The sequence below is a fragment of the Schistocerca cancellata genome, chromosome 7, assembly GCF_023864275.1.
Source record: "Schistocerca cancellata isolate TAMUIC-IGC-003103 chromosome 7, iqSchCanc2.1, whole genome shotgun sequence".
In the NCBI taxonomy this organism is placed as follows: Eukaryota; Metazoa; Arthropoda; class Insecta; order Orthoptera; family Acrididae; genus Schistocerca; species Schistocerca cancellata.
In genome coordinates, this window is record NC_064632.1 from 86,163,201 (window position 1) to 86,182,626 (window position 19,426).

Here is a 19,426-nt window from a genome sequence, read left to right on the forward strand (position 1 = left end):
TAATTTCAACCTTCTGCATTCTTCCAGTTAAGTGTAAATTAAACCATTTGCGCACTGTCCCACTCATACCACAATACTTAAGCTTATCTAGAACGATTTCATGAGTCAGACAATCAAAAGCCTTTGAGAGATCACAAAATATCCCAATGAGTGGTGTTCGGTGATTCAATACATTTAATATTTCTTCAGTGAAAGCTGGTATAGCATTTTCTGTTGAAAAGCCTTTCTGAAAACCAAATTGACATTTTGTTAGTACTTCATTTTTACAAATATGTGATGCTACTCTTGAATACATTACTTTTTCAAGAATGTTGGATAAAGCTGTCATAAGTGAGACTGGACATTTATTTATTTATTTATTTATTTCTTGTTCCGTAGATCCAGTTAGTGAGTCAATCACAAGGATATGGAACGTGTCAAATTGTACAGGTTTCAATTTAAACTTACAATAAATACAAGGGCAACTCAATGGCAAATTATACGTAGTTTAAGTAAGACATACTATAAATATAGTAACAGATACAATGTCAGCTAGATAACATAATTACCATTTGACAGAAAAAGGAGTTTCAAATAAAGGTTAAAGATAAGAGCACAAAGTTAAATCAGATATTAGGCCTACAAGAGTAAATACATGTACAGCCAATCTGTTGTTACAAAAAGTGTGCTAATGCTCAAATACACAATAAAATCATTTGAACTACTTCTAGACACAATAAGTTTAGTGATGGTATACATTTTCTTTCAGGTATTCATCCACAGTATAATAAGATTTCTCTGTCAGGTAATCTTTGAGAACTTGTTTAAATTTTGGCAGTTCTGTATGAACACATTTGATATGTAGTGGTAGAGCATTGAACAGCTTAATGCTGGAGTAGTAAACTCCTTTTTGTACCAGAGTGAGACGTTTCATTTCTAAATGTAGATTGTTTTTGTTTCTCGTGTTATAACCATGGAATTTACTGTTGTCTTGGTAGATGGAATAATTTTTGCACACAAAGGTGAGCAAGGAAAAAATATACTGTGAGGCCGTTGTTAGGATACATATCTTCCGAAACAAGTGCCTGCAAGAGTGTCTTTGATGGACCCCACACATTATTCTGATTGCTTTTTTTTGGATGGTGAAAACTTTTTTTGCAAGTGGTTGGTTCCCCCAGAATATGATAGCATATGACATCAATGAGTGGAAGTAGCCAAAGTAGGCAACCTTAATAGTGTCAACTTCAGCCACTGAAGAAATTACCCGTAATGCAAATGTTGCCGAGCTAAGTTTTTTACATAGATGAAGAATGTGAACTGACCAATTACATTTACTGTCTATGTAAGCACCCAGGAATTTTGTCTCTTCAACTTTCTGTATTGGTTGATCTCTACATTTTATGTTAATTTCATTGGGATTACTTTGTGATGTATGGAACCTCATATAATGAGTTTTATCTGCATTGAGCGAGAGACCATTTGAGGAGAACCAATTTAAGATGTCATTAAAAACAGTATTTGTAGTTTTTTCAAGATCATGATCAATCAAATCGTCAATTAGAATTGTGGTATCATCGGCAAACAGGGTAAATTTGCTGTTTGTCTCAGAACAAAGAGGAAGATCATTAATAAAGATGAGGAAAAGCAGTGGGCCCAAAACGGAGCCTTGAGGCACACCACATGTTACCGTGCCCCATTCAGACGAGGCAGGTTCTCCAGAAGAGCCATTTAGCATTACAGTCTGCTTCCGATCCTGTAGATATGATTGTAGCCACAAGCCAACAGTACCACCTAAACCATAGTATTCTGCCTTTTTCCAAAGAATTTGGTGGTTTACACAGTCAAAGGCTTTCGTAAGATCACAAAAAATACACACTGGAGACATTTTTTTGTTAATGGCTTCCAAAACTTGGTTGCTGAAAGAGAATATTGCCTGTTCAGTACAAAGACCGGCACGAAAACCAAACTGATTTTTGCTTAAGATACTGTGGAAGATGAGATGGTCTACAATCCTCCTGTGCATGAGTTTTTCTAGAATTCTCGAGAAGGTAGTTAATAGGGATATTGGGCGATAGTTTGTAACAATGCTTTTATCCCCTTTTTTAAAGAGAGGAATCACTACAGCCAACTTAAGTCTGTCAGGGACAATCCCATCTTGTAGGGATGCATTGTATATGTTGCATAAGACGGGACTAACAAATGGTGTAACAATATCATATTTCAGTCTATCTGGAAAAATGCCCTGTTTCAGTGAGTTACTACATAACTGGCTGAGAATCCTACTTATTTGTTGGGAACAAGCTTTTAGTACTCTGTTGGAAATGCCATCAATTCCATGTGTGGTTTTACTTTTGAGTGAATTTATTATTTTCCTAAGTTCAGTGGGAGAGGTGCGTTGAATTTCAGTTTTATCAAATTGCATTGGTACTGCCTCTTCCATATACTGCCTTGCATTTTCTAATGAACAGCTGGATCCTATTTTCTCTACAACACTTAAAAATGATTATTAAAAAATTTTTCTGCTTCTGACTTCTTGTTAACAAACTTTTCATTGAGTTTGATAGAAATACAGTCTTCCTGTACTCTCGGTTGCCCTGTTTCCCTTTAAACAATATTCCACATTGTTTTATTTTTATTATCAGATGTGTTAATCTCAACATAATGCACATACTTCTGGGCTTTTTAATAACTTTTCTTAATACATTGCAGTAGTTTTTATAATGTTTCACTGTTTTGGTATCATTACTCCTCCAAGCTATATGATACATTTCCCTTTTCTGTTTACAAGATATTTTTATCCCTTTAATAAGCCATGGCTTTTTACATAGGTTCTTATAATTATATTTCACTGTTTTCTTAGGGAAACTGTTTTCAAACATACTCACAAAGGTATCATGAAATGGGTTAAATTTTAAATTAGCATCATGTTCCCTGAACACCTCACCCCAGTCTAACTGTTGCTAGCTTTCCTTAAAATTTTGAATTGTGAAATCGTTTATTGAATGCACTATTTTGGAGGGCTGTTTTGCATTATCGTATGGAGTTATGTCATATACAGTAACTAGCTGTGCATCATGATCAGACAGACCATTCTTAACAGGAAAAGTTTTTATTTGATTAAATTTATGTTGGTCTGTGAAAACAGTATCAGTGTGCTGCTTTCCTGTACCACCTGAGTAGGAAAATCAATAACTGATGTCAAATTGAAAGAACCAAGTAATACTTCAAGGTCAAGCTCTCTATCGGACTCTTTCAGAAAATCTACATAGAAATCCCCACAAACAACAATTAGCTTTCCTCTGTCTGACAGATAGCACAACAAAGAATCCAAGTTTTTCAAAAATAGTTGAAAATTTCTCAATGGGGACCTATATACGGCTACATTATACTGGTGCCATTATTTAGTTTGAGCTCACACGCACATGCTTCTATATGTTGCTCTATGCAACATTTTTTAGTTTCCAAATTTTTCACACTACGACAGATTTTAACATATATGGCAACTCCTCTCCATAGTGTCTCTACTTACAATGTGCTGAAATTTTATATCCACCTACATTTACCATTTTCATACCTGTGACTATATGTTGTTCAGACAGGCATAGTACATCTATTCCATGCTCAGTTTCTAAATCTTATAAACAAACAAGAAGCTCATCTACTATGTTTTTTAATACCCTTATATTCTGATGCTATATACTAACATAATTTTTCACTGTGCTTTTATGTGAATCTTGCGACATACTAACATTATTTTTCACTGTACTATTATTAGAATCTTGTGATATTTTAACATCTCTAATACCTGCCTGTCTGAACTTCTCTTTAAGCTTAATTTCAATCAATTTTGGATGACTGGACACTGATGTTACCCTAAAAAAGTACTCCCATGAGTTTCAGCCCCCCCCCCCCCCCCCCTCCTTAAAGGTTTTGGTATCATCCCAGCCAGTTTACCCTTCCCTTTCCTATTGAGATGCAGGCCATGTCTCGTGAAGTCCCACCTACCAATACCATCAACAGGAACCAAACCTATGCCTGACAAAGTAGCTGCACAAAGCAGCTGATCTAGCTCCATATTGACCCTCCTGACGGAGCTGTTCAATTGGGGATGATCATACTGCATGAAAGCAGGAACCACGCCAACATTTGTATGGTTCGTTGCAGGTGCTATTTTTACCAGGTCACACTCAATTATTCAATTTAAATACAAAGTTAAGAATCAACATTTGTTCAAAAATGTGCAACTTAATTTATGGGACAGGATGAGGATCACTGAAGTTCCACTGAGAACATAATTTGTGAATGAACAAGTGCGTGAATTTGCACAGGATATGTAGATATAGAGGGGATAGGACAGTCAGATAAGCAATGATCAGCTAGTATATTAATACTTCTTTTGTTACTAAGGATTGATACTTACAGACGGAAAACAAGAAACAAATTAAGTGGAGAGTTTGTAAATGATTCAGCTCAGTACTAGCAGAAGACTAACAGTGCTCCATACTGCACAAAAAAATCAGGAACAGAAAAGATAAAGCAATATACTTGTAATGAGATGTTAAAGAACTATCTCTCACTATCCTTCCATTTTAGTGTTAACTCATTTTTTTGGTGGGATTTTCTTTTCTTCTGTTACTTGAAATACACCGAGTACATCTCAAGACACTTTACAAGAAAATAGTCAAAACTTGTAAATAAAATAATCTACTTACTATCACAATTTTTCTCGTAGCTTCTTCCAGGTTTTTCACAGTTACTGGTACAGTTTCCATCCATTCTTTTATTTCAAAAAGATGCTCTATCGAATTTGGTTTTTCCAGTAGCTTACGAAATATTTGTTTAAATTCATCCAATATCTGCAAAATAAGGAATGTAATTAGGTATTTATATTATATCTGTCTGTAACATATGTAGATGATGCAAAACTCGCAGGACTGCAATTTGACATCAGTCAAGTGACATCAGCACTGCACTCTCGTATATAAAATCAACAGCCCGATTTGCTGGGTGCCTTTGTTTCTGCAAAATATCTTCCAACAGGGTTACTGGTGAACAGACAACTCTGGGGGGAGGGGGGGGGCCTCAGAACTATACCTGTTTCATCTCTTATTAATTTCCCAAATAAACAAACAAGAGGATTCTTTTCAGGACATCTTTCAGACTTAAATGTCTCGTAGTTTGTATTATAATAGGTAACAGACCAAAAGCCTGAATTCAACTCTGATGGTGAATTATGGGAAACATCTGAGTGTCTGCAGGAAAACTGCATATTGTGTCACAGTGCTTGCTTTGCAGACTGTGGTCAAAAACATTCCAGACAACCCTACAAGTTCATAATCAGTCTAGTATTACAGGGCATAAGGTACAAGTCAAGTCTTAGGGAGAAAAGCTTTAACAAGGCCAAGAATGCACTGGTCATGGGAGTGGAATGTCATACCTGGTACAGCCAGCACCATGTAGGAGCATAGGCGCATGTGTGTGTGTGTGTGTGTGTGTGTGTGTGTGTGTGTGTGTTTTACTCTAACTCATCAAAAGATATTTCTGAAAATCAGCAAGTTTTCGTTCTTTTGTGTGTGCCTATTGAGAACTCATTCTGCTTTTGAGTGGGTGGTCTCCTCCAACTCGAAAATATTTACATTTAACAAGAACTTTGTCACTAAATTTAACCCTGGTACAGTACTTTTTCAGAAGGGATTACCAGATAACTAGTATTTTGAAGCCAAATGTCCTGTTTTAGGTTCTTTGGGGAACCATCGTGGAAAAGTACAGAACAAATTTGAACCATAATCTCACTTACACAACTAAAGGTGACATCACACACTTTACTGAGAAAGTTGCTCATACTAACGTGAAGATCGTGTTACTCTTCAAGTGGTATGATGAGCCCTATAGTGAGTTTAAAATTATTGCAACTTTTGACATTTGGCTCACAGGAGGGGACCTGACACCGCTGCCCACATAGCACCAATGGTGAGTTGTTTTCCCTACCTCGTCACCAGCGGTTCAGTTGGTAAAGCATCCCTACTGACATGCCGTGCATAAACATACCATGTGGTGCATCCAATTCATTAGCGCTCGTTGTAAAGTGATATTTTCTAGTGTTAAAGTGTTCTGTAGTCATCAGGTATTGTGAACATGTGGTTTGTGTCAGTGATGCATTAATAACAGCAATGAAGCATGTCTGAACATGACATTTTCAATACACATGGTCATTCAGGAGCACATTTACTTGCCTGTGAAAATAATGTTCTGCTGCAAAACATTTCTGCAAATTCAATAATAAAAAAATGGACAATGCACCATATCACTCTGCCATGATGGATAAAGCTACAACTGTGCAGTAGAGGAAAGCAGATATATTGCTCTGGGTACACATAAATGTTTTACTGGATAAACTTGAACCTACCATGCATAAGGCAAAGTTACTGGAACTTGTGCTATACAAGCCAAAAACTCCATACTACCCGGTCTACAAACCCAACACTAAAGGACATAGTTTAATAAGGCTTCTTCCATATAGTGCTAATTTAAATCTGACTGAGAATATAAGGGCCTAGGTAAAATGCAATGTGGCAAAAAACAGCAAGTAGTTTACACTCAATGAGGCTAAAATGCTGACAAAAGAAGCCATTGCAAATGTTAAACCACAAGATAGATCTTGAGTTATCAACCAAGGATTCAAAAATGGCTCTGAGCACTATGAGACTTAACATCTGAGGTCATCAGTCCCCTAGAACTCAGAACTACTTAAACCTAACTAATCTAAGGATGACACACACATCCATGCCCGAAGCAGGATTCGAACCTGCGACCGTAGCTGTCATGTGGTTCCAGACTGAAGCGCCTAGAACCGCTCGGCCACTCCGGCCGGCCCAACTAAGGATTCATGAAGGACTATGATGAGTTTTGAATAATACGGAACTTCTCTTGTTGCCATGTTAAAATCTGTTTCTTTTGCCAAAACACACCACGGTTTACAAATATTCATCTGACCAAATGCAGCTGAAATTGCAACAGAATCCTGAAACACTGTATTATTAAACTAGCAACTGAATGCAAGAAAGGATCAATTTGATGAAAATGCCCACTCTCAGAATAAAAATAAACAGTGTAACTTAATTTATTTTGTTACAAAACCCAAAGCAATTCTCATTTCACCAGCTACTGATGGTCCTTAAAAATTACATTACCTCATTGAAAAATTCTGAATTTGTTTCAATATTGTGGTAGATATGAAACATTCACATATTCATTGTATGGCAAAATACTCTCCTTTCTGTGTGCTATCATATGCCAAAATCTTGTTTCCATACCTCAAACTGTTTAGGAGATACGACGGAGTTATGAATATTTCATTCTGGCTTTTTCACTGCCACATATGTTCATGACAGACTAGTCTACACACATGCGATTTTCCTGAGGTTGGAGACAGTGATATCCTTCCAAGTTTAGAGAATAATTCAATATGTTACCTACATTTCACATGCAGCCAACATAGGACCTACCACACACCAATGACAAATTCAAAGAGGCTGCTATTTTTCAGTGCAAACTCTAAGAATTCTTGCTGTAGTTTACCTAATATCAAAATATCATAATAACTATGACCAGTAATGAATGATAAGTAGGTCATAATGAAGCTGACTAATTAAGCTATAAGATATGCAAGTGTCAAGAGTTTATTACTGAATAGCTTTTTTTTTTTTTTTTAATCATTTGTGAAAGATTCCAAATCGGCCAGCTTGTGCAACTTGCCATTCACACAACCAAACCAACCTGCCAGATTCCGCACTGAGTAGGACAAGCATTATCATTACCAGACCACACACTGGCAACTGTGCTTCCCTCCACTCACTCCGCACTGAACTACCAAAAGCTAATTTTAAACACAATACAGATGAAGAACTCGGTGCAGCACATTCATGCAGAGCTTGTAAGATCACTCAGGAAAACACTTGGATGCATTACCTGTCACCTACTTTGTCACATCAACATGACATGGTTTGTATCTGAATGCTTGAACATCTAACTGGCAAGGAAGGCACAGTTAACAGTTCCAGTTACATCAGCAGTTTTATCAGATAATAAACCTTTATTAGATAACAAACAAGTCTCTGACAAGTCTTTTGATGTCTATTATGTACATATATCAGGCATTAAGTGCAAGGGGGTATGCTATACGTAACTTTTAAAGCTTAAAACGTTACTTCCTACATCTTACCCCAGTTTTTTGAAGTCCCTTGAAAAGTGTAAAAGCAGGTTTCACTGTTTAATGAAGTTATAACTTAATCATTTTTTACATTTATTAACACCTGAAGAGCTTAGATCAAACATACAACATAAATGAATAAGTTCAATACAGCTACAACTGTTAAGTTTTGTTCAATAAACACCAAGGTTACCTAAACTGATCAGAAATCGAATATAATTTGATAGTCATTTAGTAGCCATAGTCAATGCTGGAGGCAGAATCATCCTAGCATCCTTGTGCTATACATACATTGTATCTTCTGTTTCTGAGAAACAAAACTTCTTATTTTTTAAGGTTCTGTACCTCAATTGATATAAACAGAACCCGTATAGGTTCATTTAGTTGTCCATCCACCTGTCTGTCGGACTATTATAAAGCCTTTTTCTCAGAAACAGATCAATTTATGAAGTAGAAATTTATGTTACATACTAAGGTCTATGATCCCTTGATGGTGTAAAAAATGGGAACTTCCAAGCCAATGAAGCATCCAAATCAATGAAGCCAAAAGACACAGCAATTAATGTCACATATTTTAACACTTGCAAACTCACTGATTGAAAATCTATTGCATATTTCCTGTTGACTTAGGATGATAAAATTTAGCTTCCAAATCAATGAAGCCGAAAGACACAGCAATTAATGTCACATATTTTAACACTTGCAAACTCACTGATTGAAAATCTATTGCATATTTCCTGTTGACTTAGGATGATAAAATTTAGCTTCCAAATCAATGAAGCCGAAAGACACAGCAATTAATGTCACATATTTTAACACTTGCAAACTCACTGATTGAAAATCTATTGCATATTTCCTGTTGACTTAGGATGATAAAATTTAGCAAAAAGCAACTGCAGTACAACTGAAGAAAAAAATCCAAAAATTGTTAATATGTAATTATATTTTATGAAAAACAATTGTTATGGCATTTGTTATTAGACTGACTGTCTGTCTGGTAAGAGCCATTTTCTCAGAAACAGGTTAGGTAACAAGCTGAAATTTATGTCACATGCTAAAGTCCATGATCCCTTGGCAGTGTAATAAATGTAAGCATGTAAGTCAATGAAATCAAGAGATAGGCCATCTAAGCCACATATTTTGAGGCTCACAAACTCATCATCGAAACCTATTGGGTACTTCCCAGTGACCTAGAATCATGAAATTGGGCAAGAAGCAAGGTTTCAAACAATACAAATATGGAAAAAAAACCAAAAAAACGTTAATTTGTAATTATATCACATGAAAAAAATATTCCTTGTTATTTGCTATGACACTTCAAACTTGAAATTACAAGTCCCGAAAGTCCTGGAATTCTCAGAACAGGTATCTTACCATTATTGATGTCAATAATGTCCAAAAATTGTCGAGATTCTCAATTCATGGGATGGATGAACTGTCTATATACATACATAATTAAATTTGTACAGAACCATTAGAGCGCGAGACCTATTCACACCTGCCCTATGTTTTACTCTTTAGAATGAATACGACCTCAAATTCATCATTAGTGTCTACTGGCTTCAACACTTTAGCTACAAAAAATATATCTTTTGGAAATGCTACCAAACTATGGTCACAAATAAAAACATCCCAGTTCAAATTAAAAAGATCTGTCTGATTTATCATATAACTTTCATCTTTACTACTTTGTTCACTACTTTTGTTTGAAGTCCTTTTATCTTCATGTTGCTCAGTTTTCTGCTAGTCCTTTCTCTTTTTCTTCTAATTTTTCCTCTTTCCTTAAAGGTTTTTCTTCAATGGTCAATTTCTCAGACACTTAAGTCCATATGAAGTTTCTCTCTTTTGAATATCCAGCTGATTTCTGAGACGAGTCTTTGGGAAACCATGAAACTCCTTCAGTTACATATATAATATTCTGGTGCTACTGTTATTGGCATGTAAACTACAACTGTCTTCAACATTTTGCATATTATCTTCTAAAGTGTGTTGACAGATCACACATCTATCTGAATCTGATGGTTCTACTGCATTAATCATGTCATCCGAATTTAGAGAGAGGTCTGAAACTGCAGACTTACAGAACTCCAACTCCGCGAGGATGTGACATTAAGTGGATTAATTCCACTTTTTTCTAAACACAGAAGTTACATTCGTTGGTGTCACTGCCTTATTAAAAACTTTAACCAACACATGTTGCAACTTGATACATTGTCTTAGGCCTGAATTTCTCAGCATCCACAAGACTACACTGTTTTACTGTGTACCACATACAAGTATTATACTGTGCACTAAAGACACCATAAACCAAAACATCTGTTAACAATCTTTAACTACTTATCTACCACCTCTAAAAGTGGTTAACATATAGCTAAAAGTGTATATTTGATCACAAAATAGCAAATTCTTTTTACTTGCATGTTTTGTGGAAAATACAAGGATTGGAACTTAAATAGTGGCAACTATTTATTCAAAATTGATACAAAAGAGTTAGACATTTGCACCTGTAACTGTCCTTCAATATAGTCACCAGCGTTGTGTAGAACCCGTTGCCAGCAACGTGAAAGGCATAGTATACAGTTAGCACAGCCTGTTCTGTTGATGGTGCGAATTGAGTAGTCTACTGCCTGTCGAATCTCTGGAACAGTTCTGAAACGAATGCCACGAAGTAGTTCCTTCATCTTCGGGATTAAATCAAAGTCACAATCACATAAGTCTGGGGAGTATGGTGGATGGTACAGTACTTTCCAGTCCCATCAACTGAACAGAGCAGCCACAGCTTGCGCTGTATGCGCCCGCGCATTGTCATGCAAAATGATGGGTGGGTTGCACAGAAAGAATCGCCACTTCTTTCGCAAAGCTGGTCACAGGTGATGCTCCAAAAATGAACAGTAATACTGTTCACTGATGGTCTGCTGTGGAGGAACATAATGCATTAAGATAACACCATCACAGCTGTACAGGAGAATCACCATAACTTTCACCATACTGGGGCTCTGACACACTTTTGACTTTTACAGTGACCCATAATGACGCCATTTGTTGGATTGGCGTTTCAGTTTTGGCTTCGTGGCATTTGATTCAGAATTGTTCCAGAGATTCGACATGCAGTAGACCGCTCCATTCGCACTATCAACAAAACAGGCTCTGTTAACGGTATACTACGCCTTCCACATCGCTGGCAACAGGTTCTACACAATGCTGGTGACTACTTTCAAGGACAGTAACAGGTGCAAACATCTAACTCTTTTGCACTGATTGTGAATAAATAGTTGCCACTATTTAAGTTCCAATCCTCGTATTAAACTTATTAACAGTCAATTCATCTCAAAAACAGAGCTCCATAATAAATACAGTTGCAGTTGAAAAAGCGAATAGCAAGATCAACTAATACAGATTTGAAGAGGTCATGCATATTAAAACAACCATTTAATGTCTTCCGTTAAAAAAGTGTGACCTTCTCATATCCAAACAGGAAAAGGAAATGATCACTGCAATTCCAGCAGACTTCTGCCTATCAGAATTTAACATGGAAAACACTAAAATTAACAGATTCACCTTGATGCATATATGCCAATACTGTACCACTGTAGAACCAATAACAGGAAAGGGAGAGTGGCTATAGAAGAAAAAGATAAAGCACAGACCCTTCAGGTTTATGAATATTGTGCTGAACAACTATTCGAAAGGTGCGCCACAGTAGTGAGCCCAACAATGCTCAGTGATTTAGATGTAAAACCAATAGTCAACTGTTTATCCGATCTTCATGATCAAATGATGACAATGTAGTACAATGACCACTTAGACATATACCACATAAGAAAATAACTTCATCAAAGATCTATAAGCAATGAGTCACAATGTTTACAGAGGAATTATGAGAAGAATACTTGGAGGGAGGGGGCAATCTTATAAACCTAATCATGCAGTTTAAAACTAAACTCTTCCTTAAATATATCCCTGCAGAATATTGTGTCTTGTTTTACTCTTAAATAATTAAACTAAACAAAAGCCAGGATGAAGGATGGATAACTCTTAGGATTACAGTATCTTGTGCTAGGAACAGAGAGCTCTACCTAATTCAGAGGACAGCCTGTAGCCAATAGCATTTCCGTCAGTACTGTAATATTTTTGTCAGTTTTTGAAAAGCAAAACACATGCACTATGCTTAAAAAAAAGTACTCAAAAGAGTAATACAACAACAATCTGCAACATTATGAAACTATAGGGGAGAAAAACAGCTATGGCAGAACAAATACCACATGTGACATTCTTTAAAAAGACCAATTGAGATCATATAAGTCCTCAGGCCTCTAAAAAGTAGTAATTCTACTTGATACAATTGTGTTTCTCACAGAGTGTTCTTGTGCCGACTCAATAGGACTAGCCTTAGTGACAGATCTGTACTGATGATCTAAATACTCTCACCTGTAGATCTCCTACAGCTGTCATTATCTGGATCGGATTTTGTCAGATGGAATATTAAGCCTGGTGGTGTTATTTGACAGGGCTAGACTATGTGGTGACACTAACTCCTGTCTTCTACTTTCTCTCACCATCATCAGCATTTTCATCAACACAAACATGGTGTGAAACTGAAGATGCATTATAGTCTTGAAGATGCATTATAGTCACTTACAGTAAATCAATGCATTTAAGAAATAACTCTCATATACTGCATGGAAAAAGGCATTACACACGGAAAAGAAAATGTTTTCCAACAAGGAAATTATATAAACCCACAAGGTTATTAGAGAACAATGCCACGACTGTCTCTGTATCTAGTATGACGAATTTGGTTTACTCTGCACGTAAAGCAATATTGGGTATTTTGCTGTCTGTTTTGATGGATGACACACTGATGCTTCTACTCTAGATCTAATTTACACATATACAGGGCATAACATTGATTTTAAAGTGTATTCCACTTGCAGACCCGAATTTTATGCTGTAATGTTCTTAGGTAATTTTTAATGACTTTAGATGCAAGATCTAACAAAAACAAGTACCCATTTTCAAAATAAAATTTGTATACTTGGTTTCTTTTTATAGTCTGAAATAACTAATTTTGAAATATTCACTACTGTAAGAAGTAAACTGATCATTCAATAATTACAATGCAATATAACATTAATAATTTATTTATACAGTGGAATATAACAAACCAATTCCATGTAGTCTGGCAGTCAAATGCTGCTGTGCACTGCTATAGTGAAGCTAAAAAGTTGGCAGCACTTATACATGATAAAATGATTGAAAATTCACAAATGTGTACATGAGGTTCCAATGGGGAAAAATATTTCTGTTCCACCTGAGAGACAGTAAAATTTAATGTACACAATTGTAGCCAGTGGGTCTGAAAGGTACGTATATGAAGGATCTTGCTGCTGAAGACAGGATATAGTTTACACCACTCTGATACTGAGTCGACTAAGTCTGCCTCCATATCGCAGCCGTAGCACTACCGTCTGCCACACAAGGGGGCCCGGGTTTGATTCCCGACAGGGGACCGAGTGTTGTGTGTCCATCATCAATTCATCATCATTGACATGCAAGTCATTGAAGTGGCATCAACTAAAAACACTCGGAATACGGAGGCCGAACCCCGAATGGGATATCCCGGCCAATAAATGCCATACAATCATTTAGTTTTTTTTGCTCAGAGGGGCTGTAGGCACATCCCAGGAAAGTATGACAGTGTGACCAGTTAAATTCTATGGTTGTGAGACATGACCACATCTTCACAATGAAACAAATGGTGGAGAAGTTTCATGAATTTGATAAAGACCTACAACTCACATTCATTGACTTCCAGCAGAAGCAGAAACACAACAGCATTAATCAGATAGCCCTCTGGAAAATAATGTAGCAGTTCAGCATACCAATGAAGTACATCAGGCTGTTACAATGAATAAAATTACCAAGTATGCTCTGCAAATCGACTGTCCGCACCCTTCACAGTTAAGAACTGGTTGAGACAGGGCAATCCTCTGCGGCCAGTTCTGTTCAACATTGTGCTGCAAAAAGGTGAGACATGCAGTTGGAAGTAAGAGGGTGAAGGAGATTTATCGAGTAAAAGTGAGACAGAGAAGGAAAGTCAACAAAGAATAATAAATGCAAACTGGGTTTATGACAGTTTAAACTAACTACACATGTCACACATTGTATCCCAGGAAAGTATGACAGTATGACCAGTTACATTCTACGGTTGTGAGACATGAGCACTGTGCAGGCAATGGAGGATTTTAAGAAAAATTTATGGTGCAGTTTACAATACAGAAACTGGAAGATGGAAAAGAAGACACAATGAAAATTTGTATCACGAGTTTAAGAAAGCTGATACTGGGAGAGTGACTGCAAGAGGAAGACTACCGCGGGCAGGACATGTTCTCTGAGCAGAGGTACTCTCCCTAACAAAGTATTAGCAGGTCAGCCTTTTGTACAAAAGGTTATCTGCAAACAGCTTTAGTGGCCCTGGAAGAGGCAGATCCAACAGCCAGAATTGAGGATGCATGAGGCAGAAGTAAATGGGTGAACATATGAAAGCAATTTTTGTGATGTTACAATCCTAATTAGTCACGATTTGTGGACTGGATGTGTTGATCATTTTATTACGATTTATGTTTACATTTCTGTATATTTTTGTCTTCTCTCCTGGACCTAAATGACCTGTTTAAGTGTAATAAATGATGATGATACGAAGGCATCTTATGGTGTTTTATAATAAGCTAGTAAAGTATTATATCACAGATTAGTGTCTATAAATTTCATAAACATATGTGGCGTGTTATATATACATCTTTAAATATGGAGCACTTCACTTAACTTCCATAAAAAGAAAACAAGACTAGTGTACTAGGACTACAAAAGTCACGTGATTTGATGATCAGAAGCTATATGGAAGATTATGGCAAATTATTCACTGAATGCAAATTTCAGTTACCTCAGCTGCAATGATTATACCCAACTGTAACATATGAGAATTTTTGCCAAGCGTTCTGAGCCCAAGTCTGATAAAAAATTTTCTATGTCACAGTCGGGTAACACATTAATACTCAAAGCAGCTGAGGTCATGGAATCTGCATACAGCAAATAATTTGGAGTCCCAAAAATTGCTTAAAAGTGCACTAAAATTATATTTTACAGTATACCACTGTACAAAAGTGCATGGCAACACCTAATAAAAAATAAAAACTACACTCACACATAGATACACATGCCTGTGCATGCAACACATATGTCAAAATATTACAAGTTAAAAATTAATCGATACAAGAACAGTTGAAAATGGTAACTGTTAACACTTTTTATCAGTTTAGAATTGGGAAAAATTCAGACAACTCTTACAAGGTATCTGAATTTTTCTCAGAGACAAACAACAGTAACAATATTTGTAGGTAGTGTCCTTGTTTAAAAATGATTCCTTACATCTTCAATAGCTTCTCTCTGTCGAGTTGCAAAACTTTCCAGCATTTTTGCATATAAGTCTTGCCTCTTGTTTACAAGGAATTTTTTCAGTGGGTCTATGATGACAATGAAAGGTCCAATCCAAATTCGTTCTGGTAGAGTAAGTTCCAAATGCTTCTTTAGTTTGGCTAGTAGTGAAATTTGATCTTTGATTTCATCAGCCTCATGTTTTTCTGATTCATATTCACTGGAACAAAAATTAGCACATTTAAAGACTGTGTGTGAGTGTGAGTGTGAGTGTGTGTGTGTGTGTGTGTGTGTGTGTGTGTGAGAGAGAGAGAGAGAGAGAGAGAGAGAGAGAGAGAGAGAGAGATATCAAGCTAAGCAATGGCCACTCATCAAATGTAAAAACTGCTTATTACAACAGAATCAATGCAAAATATAAATAATATGCACTGTGTTTTCAATTAACTGTGACTTTTGCAGTATTATCAAAAAACAGATTTGAGGAGTCTCTGTATGAATGAATCTCTCTCAATCTCTCCCCAACAATCATCAACTACCTCACAAATGTCTCTGGCACAGTTATGCATCATTTTTATTAACAGTATGATCTGAGCTTTTTTTTAAGAATTTCTTGACAATAAAGCTATTTCTTTCAGTTAAACATACAGATTTGCTAGTTGGCCTGTTAATCTCCTGACATTATTGCAAAGTGAATGAAATGCTGTTCCTTTAACAGAACATTTGCTAAGGTGTCATTTACATCATAGGTCCTACTTTCTCTGTCTAACTGGAATGGCCAACAACTTACAGTCCACTGACAATGCCACTACCTAGCAGAGGCAACTATATTCCATATGAGGCTGCTTAGGTAGGTAATCACGAAGGTAAATTGGACACTGCACACTCAAGTAGCTGTTTCTTGGCAGTTGTCGATGATGTCATCTGGATCTATTCCTATAAGTTATGAGTATTTGAATATTGTAGACATTGGAAGAAAGGTAGGTTTCATGCTTCAACATGCTTAGGCTTAGGTGGTCACAAAGTGTGCAACATCAACACTTCTGTGTGTGAGCATGAAGCAGCTCAGGGGAAAAGTATTAATACAAGTGCAAATCAACCTCAGTTACTCTTGTAGCATTATGTAAAAAGTAGTAGGTAGGACAAAACAACCAATAGGGGTTTGATAAAGCAGGTATTATACTTACACAAATTGATTAAGCCAATACAGCACAACTGAAGACTGCTGACAACTCTAATGAGCAAAACTGACTCAGTCATTACAAAAGACATCGCAAGGCGTCCTCGGCACCATAAATACTCCACCCCACTAGCCTAGGGTCAGTCAACCAGTAGTGTCAATTGCATTCATGTCATTTGCACTTAATTCTCTGCTTATTATATTCTAACATCTTGTGTGAGATTGTTCCAGTAATGGTCATACTCTTGCTGCCTGATGGGATGACCATTGATCCATATTCATGGATGACTATGAACTAACATCCTGTACTGAAGCTGCCACTGAAGGGTAATCCATGAGTCTACCAACACCATTCCAGTGCAGCTCTGAAACTACAGCATCATTCAGGTCAAACAGCCTACCAAAATGGTGGTCCAGGATCAGCATTCAACACATCTTGGCATCCAACCTCATGGTCCATCTGATGGGACAATATGGGCAGAGGGATAAAGTACTCTTAGGATGGAGTGTGAGCCAGACACACATGCTCTGGTCACTTCCTCACCCACATCAGACCAGCTGACGGAGAGTGCCTTCCGAACCCTCTGGCACCCTACCATACTCCGAGTCACTGGCCTGCACTGGGGGATGATGCAATGACCTTTGGCAGCCCTGAGTCCACCTCTGGATTCAGCACATTCCACTCCAGATTATGAAGCCATCAGCCACCAAGTAAAACTAAGTTACAAGATGCATTCTCAGGAATAAAAGAAGTAATATTTAATCTTGCTTCATTGTGTACGATGGTGCCACACAGGTTCCTTGACCTCCATCCTGACAAAATAGTATGGGTTTCCAGCCCAGGTAGGGGATTACAGCACAGGACCAGGCGACCCCTAGAAACTGTTTGTCAGAAGTGTTCAAGGCTACAAATAGGCTTTCAGAAGTGCTCAGGTCCAGCACCAATCTGAAATGGTGGGCAAGAAATATCGGTCAAGCCAAAGGAGCACAATGATTCCGGAAGTGGTTCCAACCCAGCACACTGACATGATACCAGAAGTGGTTCCAACCCAGTACACCGACACCTGCAGCAGCCTCATAGAGTGAGTCGTGAAGAAACATTGTACTTGTTTTCAGGAAAACTGTAATTTTTGCCATGTCCAGAACAAGACTTAGAAGACTGGGAAGTTACTTTTAGTTAGCCAATTAAGCCAGTTGATTAATCTAAATTCAAGCATAATATTGGGAAAGAGTACCTTGTTCCAACACATTGTAAAATATGTAATTTAACAGGTCATAGTGCACCTTGCAGTAAATATATAACTGCAACATGTGCCATATGTAGAAGATACAGGCACACAGCAGATGATTGCTCAGAGTGTCATTGGACAATGATCAGGTGTAAGAATTAGCAGTAATTGCCTTGGTCACAACTGCAATTACTGAGTTAGTGTTTGGAAGTGATGTTAGTTTGCTTGTGAAAAAAAGAGAAAGTAAACTGCACAAACATGGCACAAACAAGGGCAGCAAGTACTTAGTGATATGGTAACTGCTCTTATGGATCAAGCTTCTAAATTACTAGCTGACACTGAATAGCAAGAAGCATGTAATGAAATAACAGCAGTCTGCAAGCTTTGCTGGCACAACAGCCACGATCTGCACCTGCATTACCCATCTGTGTTGTCAGTAATTGGCTGAGTGGCACAAGACCTTGACACAGCACCAGGAAATCAGGCAAAAATTATTTGCGACATTATTAAAAAACAGTGACTGAAATGAAATTGGGTCCCCAGAAAACAGATGTAGCAAAAATGGCAACCTTCCAAATCATGAGCCATCAAACATAATAATTATTTCCCCACAATGGCAGTAAAGGTAAACGCCACTAATAAACAACTAAATTAAAATGAATTAGATTTACTTAGGAAGAAACTCTCACTGCAGGCATCACCTTTGGACATTATTTAAAAAATAATAATAAAATCCTGATGGAGATTTTACAATTTCTCACAGGAAATTAGTTATTTTGCTTGCTACGACTGTATTTGCGATAAAATGTTAAAATATTGTACTGACTTTATACACTTAAAATTAAGATATCTTTGTAACCAAATCAAAGAGTCAGGAAATATTTCCCAACACACTGAAATATGTCATGTTGTTGTTGTTATGGTCTTCAGTCCTGATACTAGTTTGATGCGGCTCTCCATGCTACTCTATCCTGTGCAAGCTTCTTCATCTCACAGTACTTGCTGCAACCTACATCCTTTTCAATCTGCTTAGTGTATTCATCTCTTTGTCTCCCTCTACGATTTTTATCCTCCACGCTGCCGTCCAATGCTAAATTTGTGATCCCTTGATGCTTCAAAACATGTCCTACTAACCGGTTCCTTCTTCTTGTCAAGTTATGCCACAAGCTCCTCTTCTCCCCAATTCTATTCAATACCTCCTCATTAGTTATGTGATCTACCCATCTAATCTTCAGCATTTTTCTGTAGCACCACATTTCGAAAGCTTCTATTCTCTTCTTGTCCAAACTGTTTATCGTCCATGTTTCACTTCCATACATGCCTACACTCCATACAAATACTTTCAGAAATGACTTCCTGACACTTAAATCTATAATCGATGTTAACAAATTTCTCTTC

General features: G+C 37.1%; 1 protein-coding gene across 1 annotated transcript in view; it reads right to left on the reverse strand.

Moving 5' to 3' along the window:
* LOC126092652 (dynein axonemal heavy chain 1-like) overlaps positions 1 to 19,426 on the reverse strand; it is an 894,951-nt gene that overhangs the window by 829,818 nt on the left and 45,707 nt on the right. Inside the window, exons 5-6 of the mRNA XM_049908374.1 lie at positions 15,617 to 15,842; positions 4,692 to 4,835 (exon numbers count right to left, since the gene is read on the reverse strand). Coding sequence (XP_049764331.1) covers positions 4,692 to 4,835; positions 15,617 to 15,842 — 370 coding nt within the window. The remainder of the gene's footprint in view (positions 1 to 4,691; positions 4,836 to 15,616; positions 15,843 to 19,426) is intronic.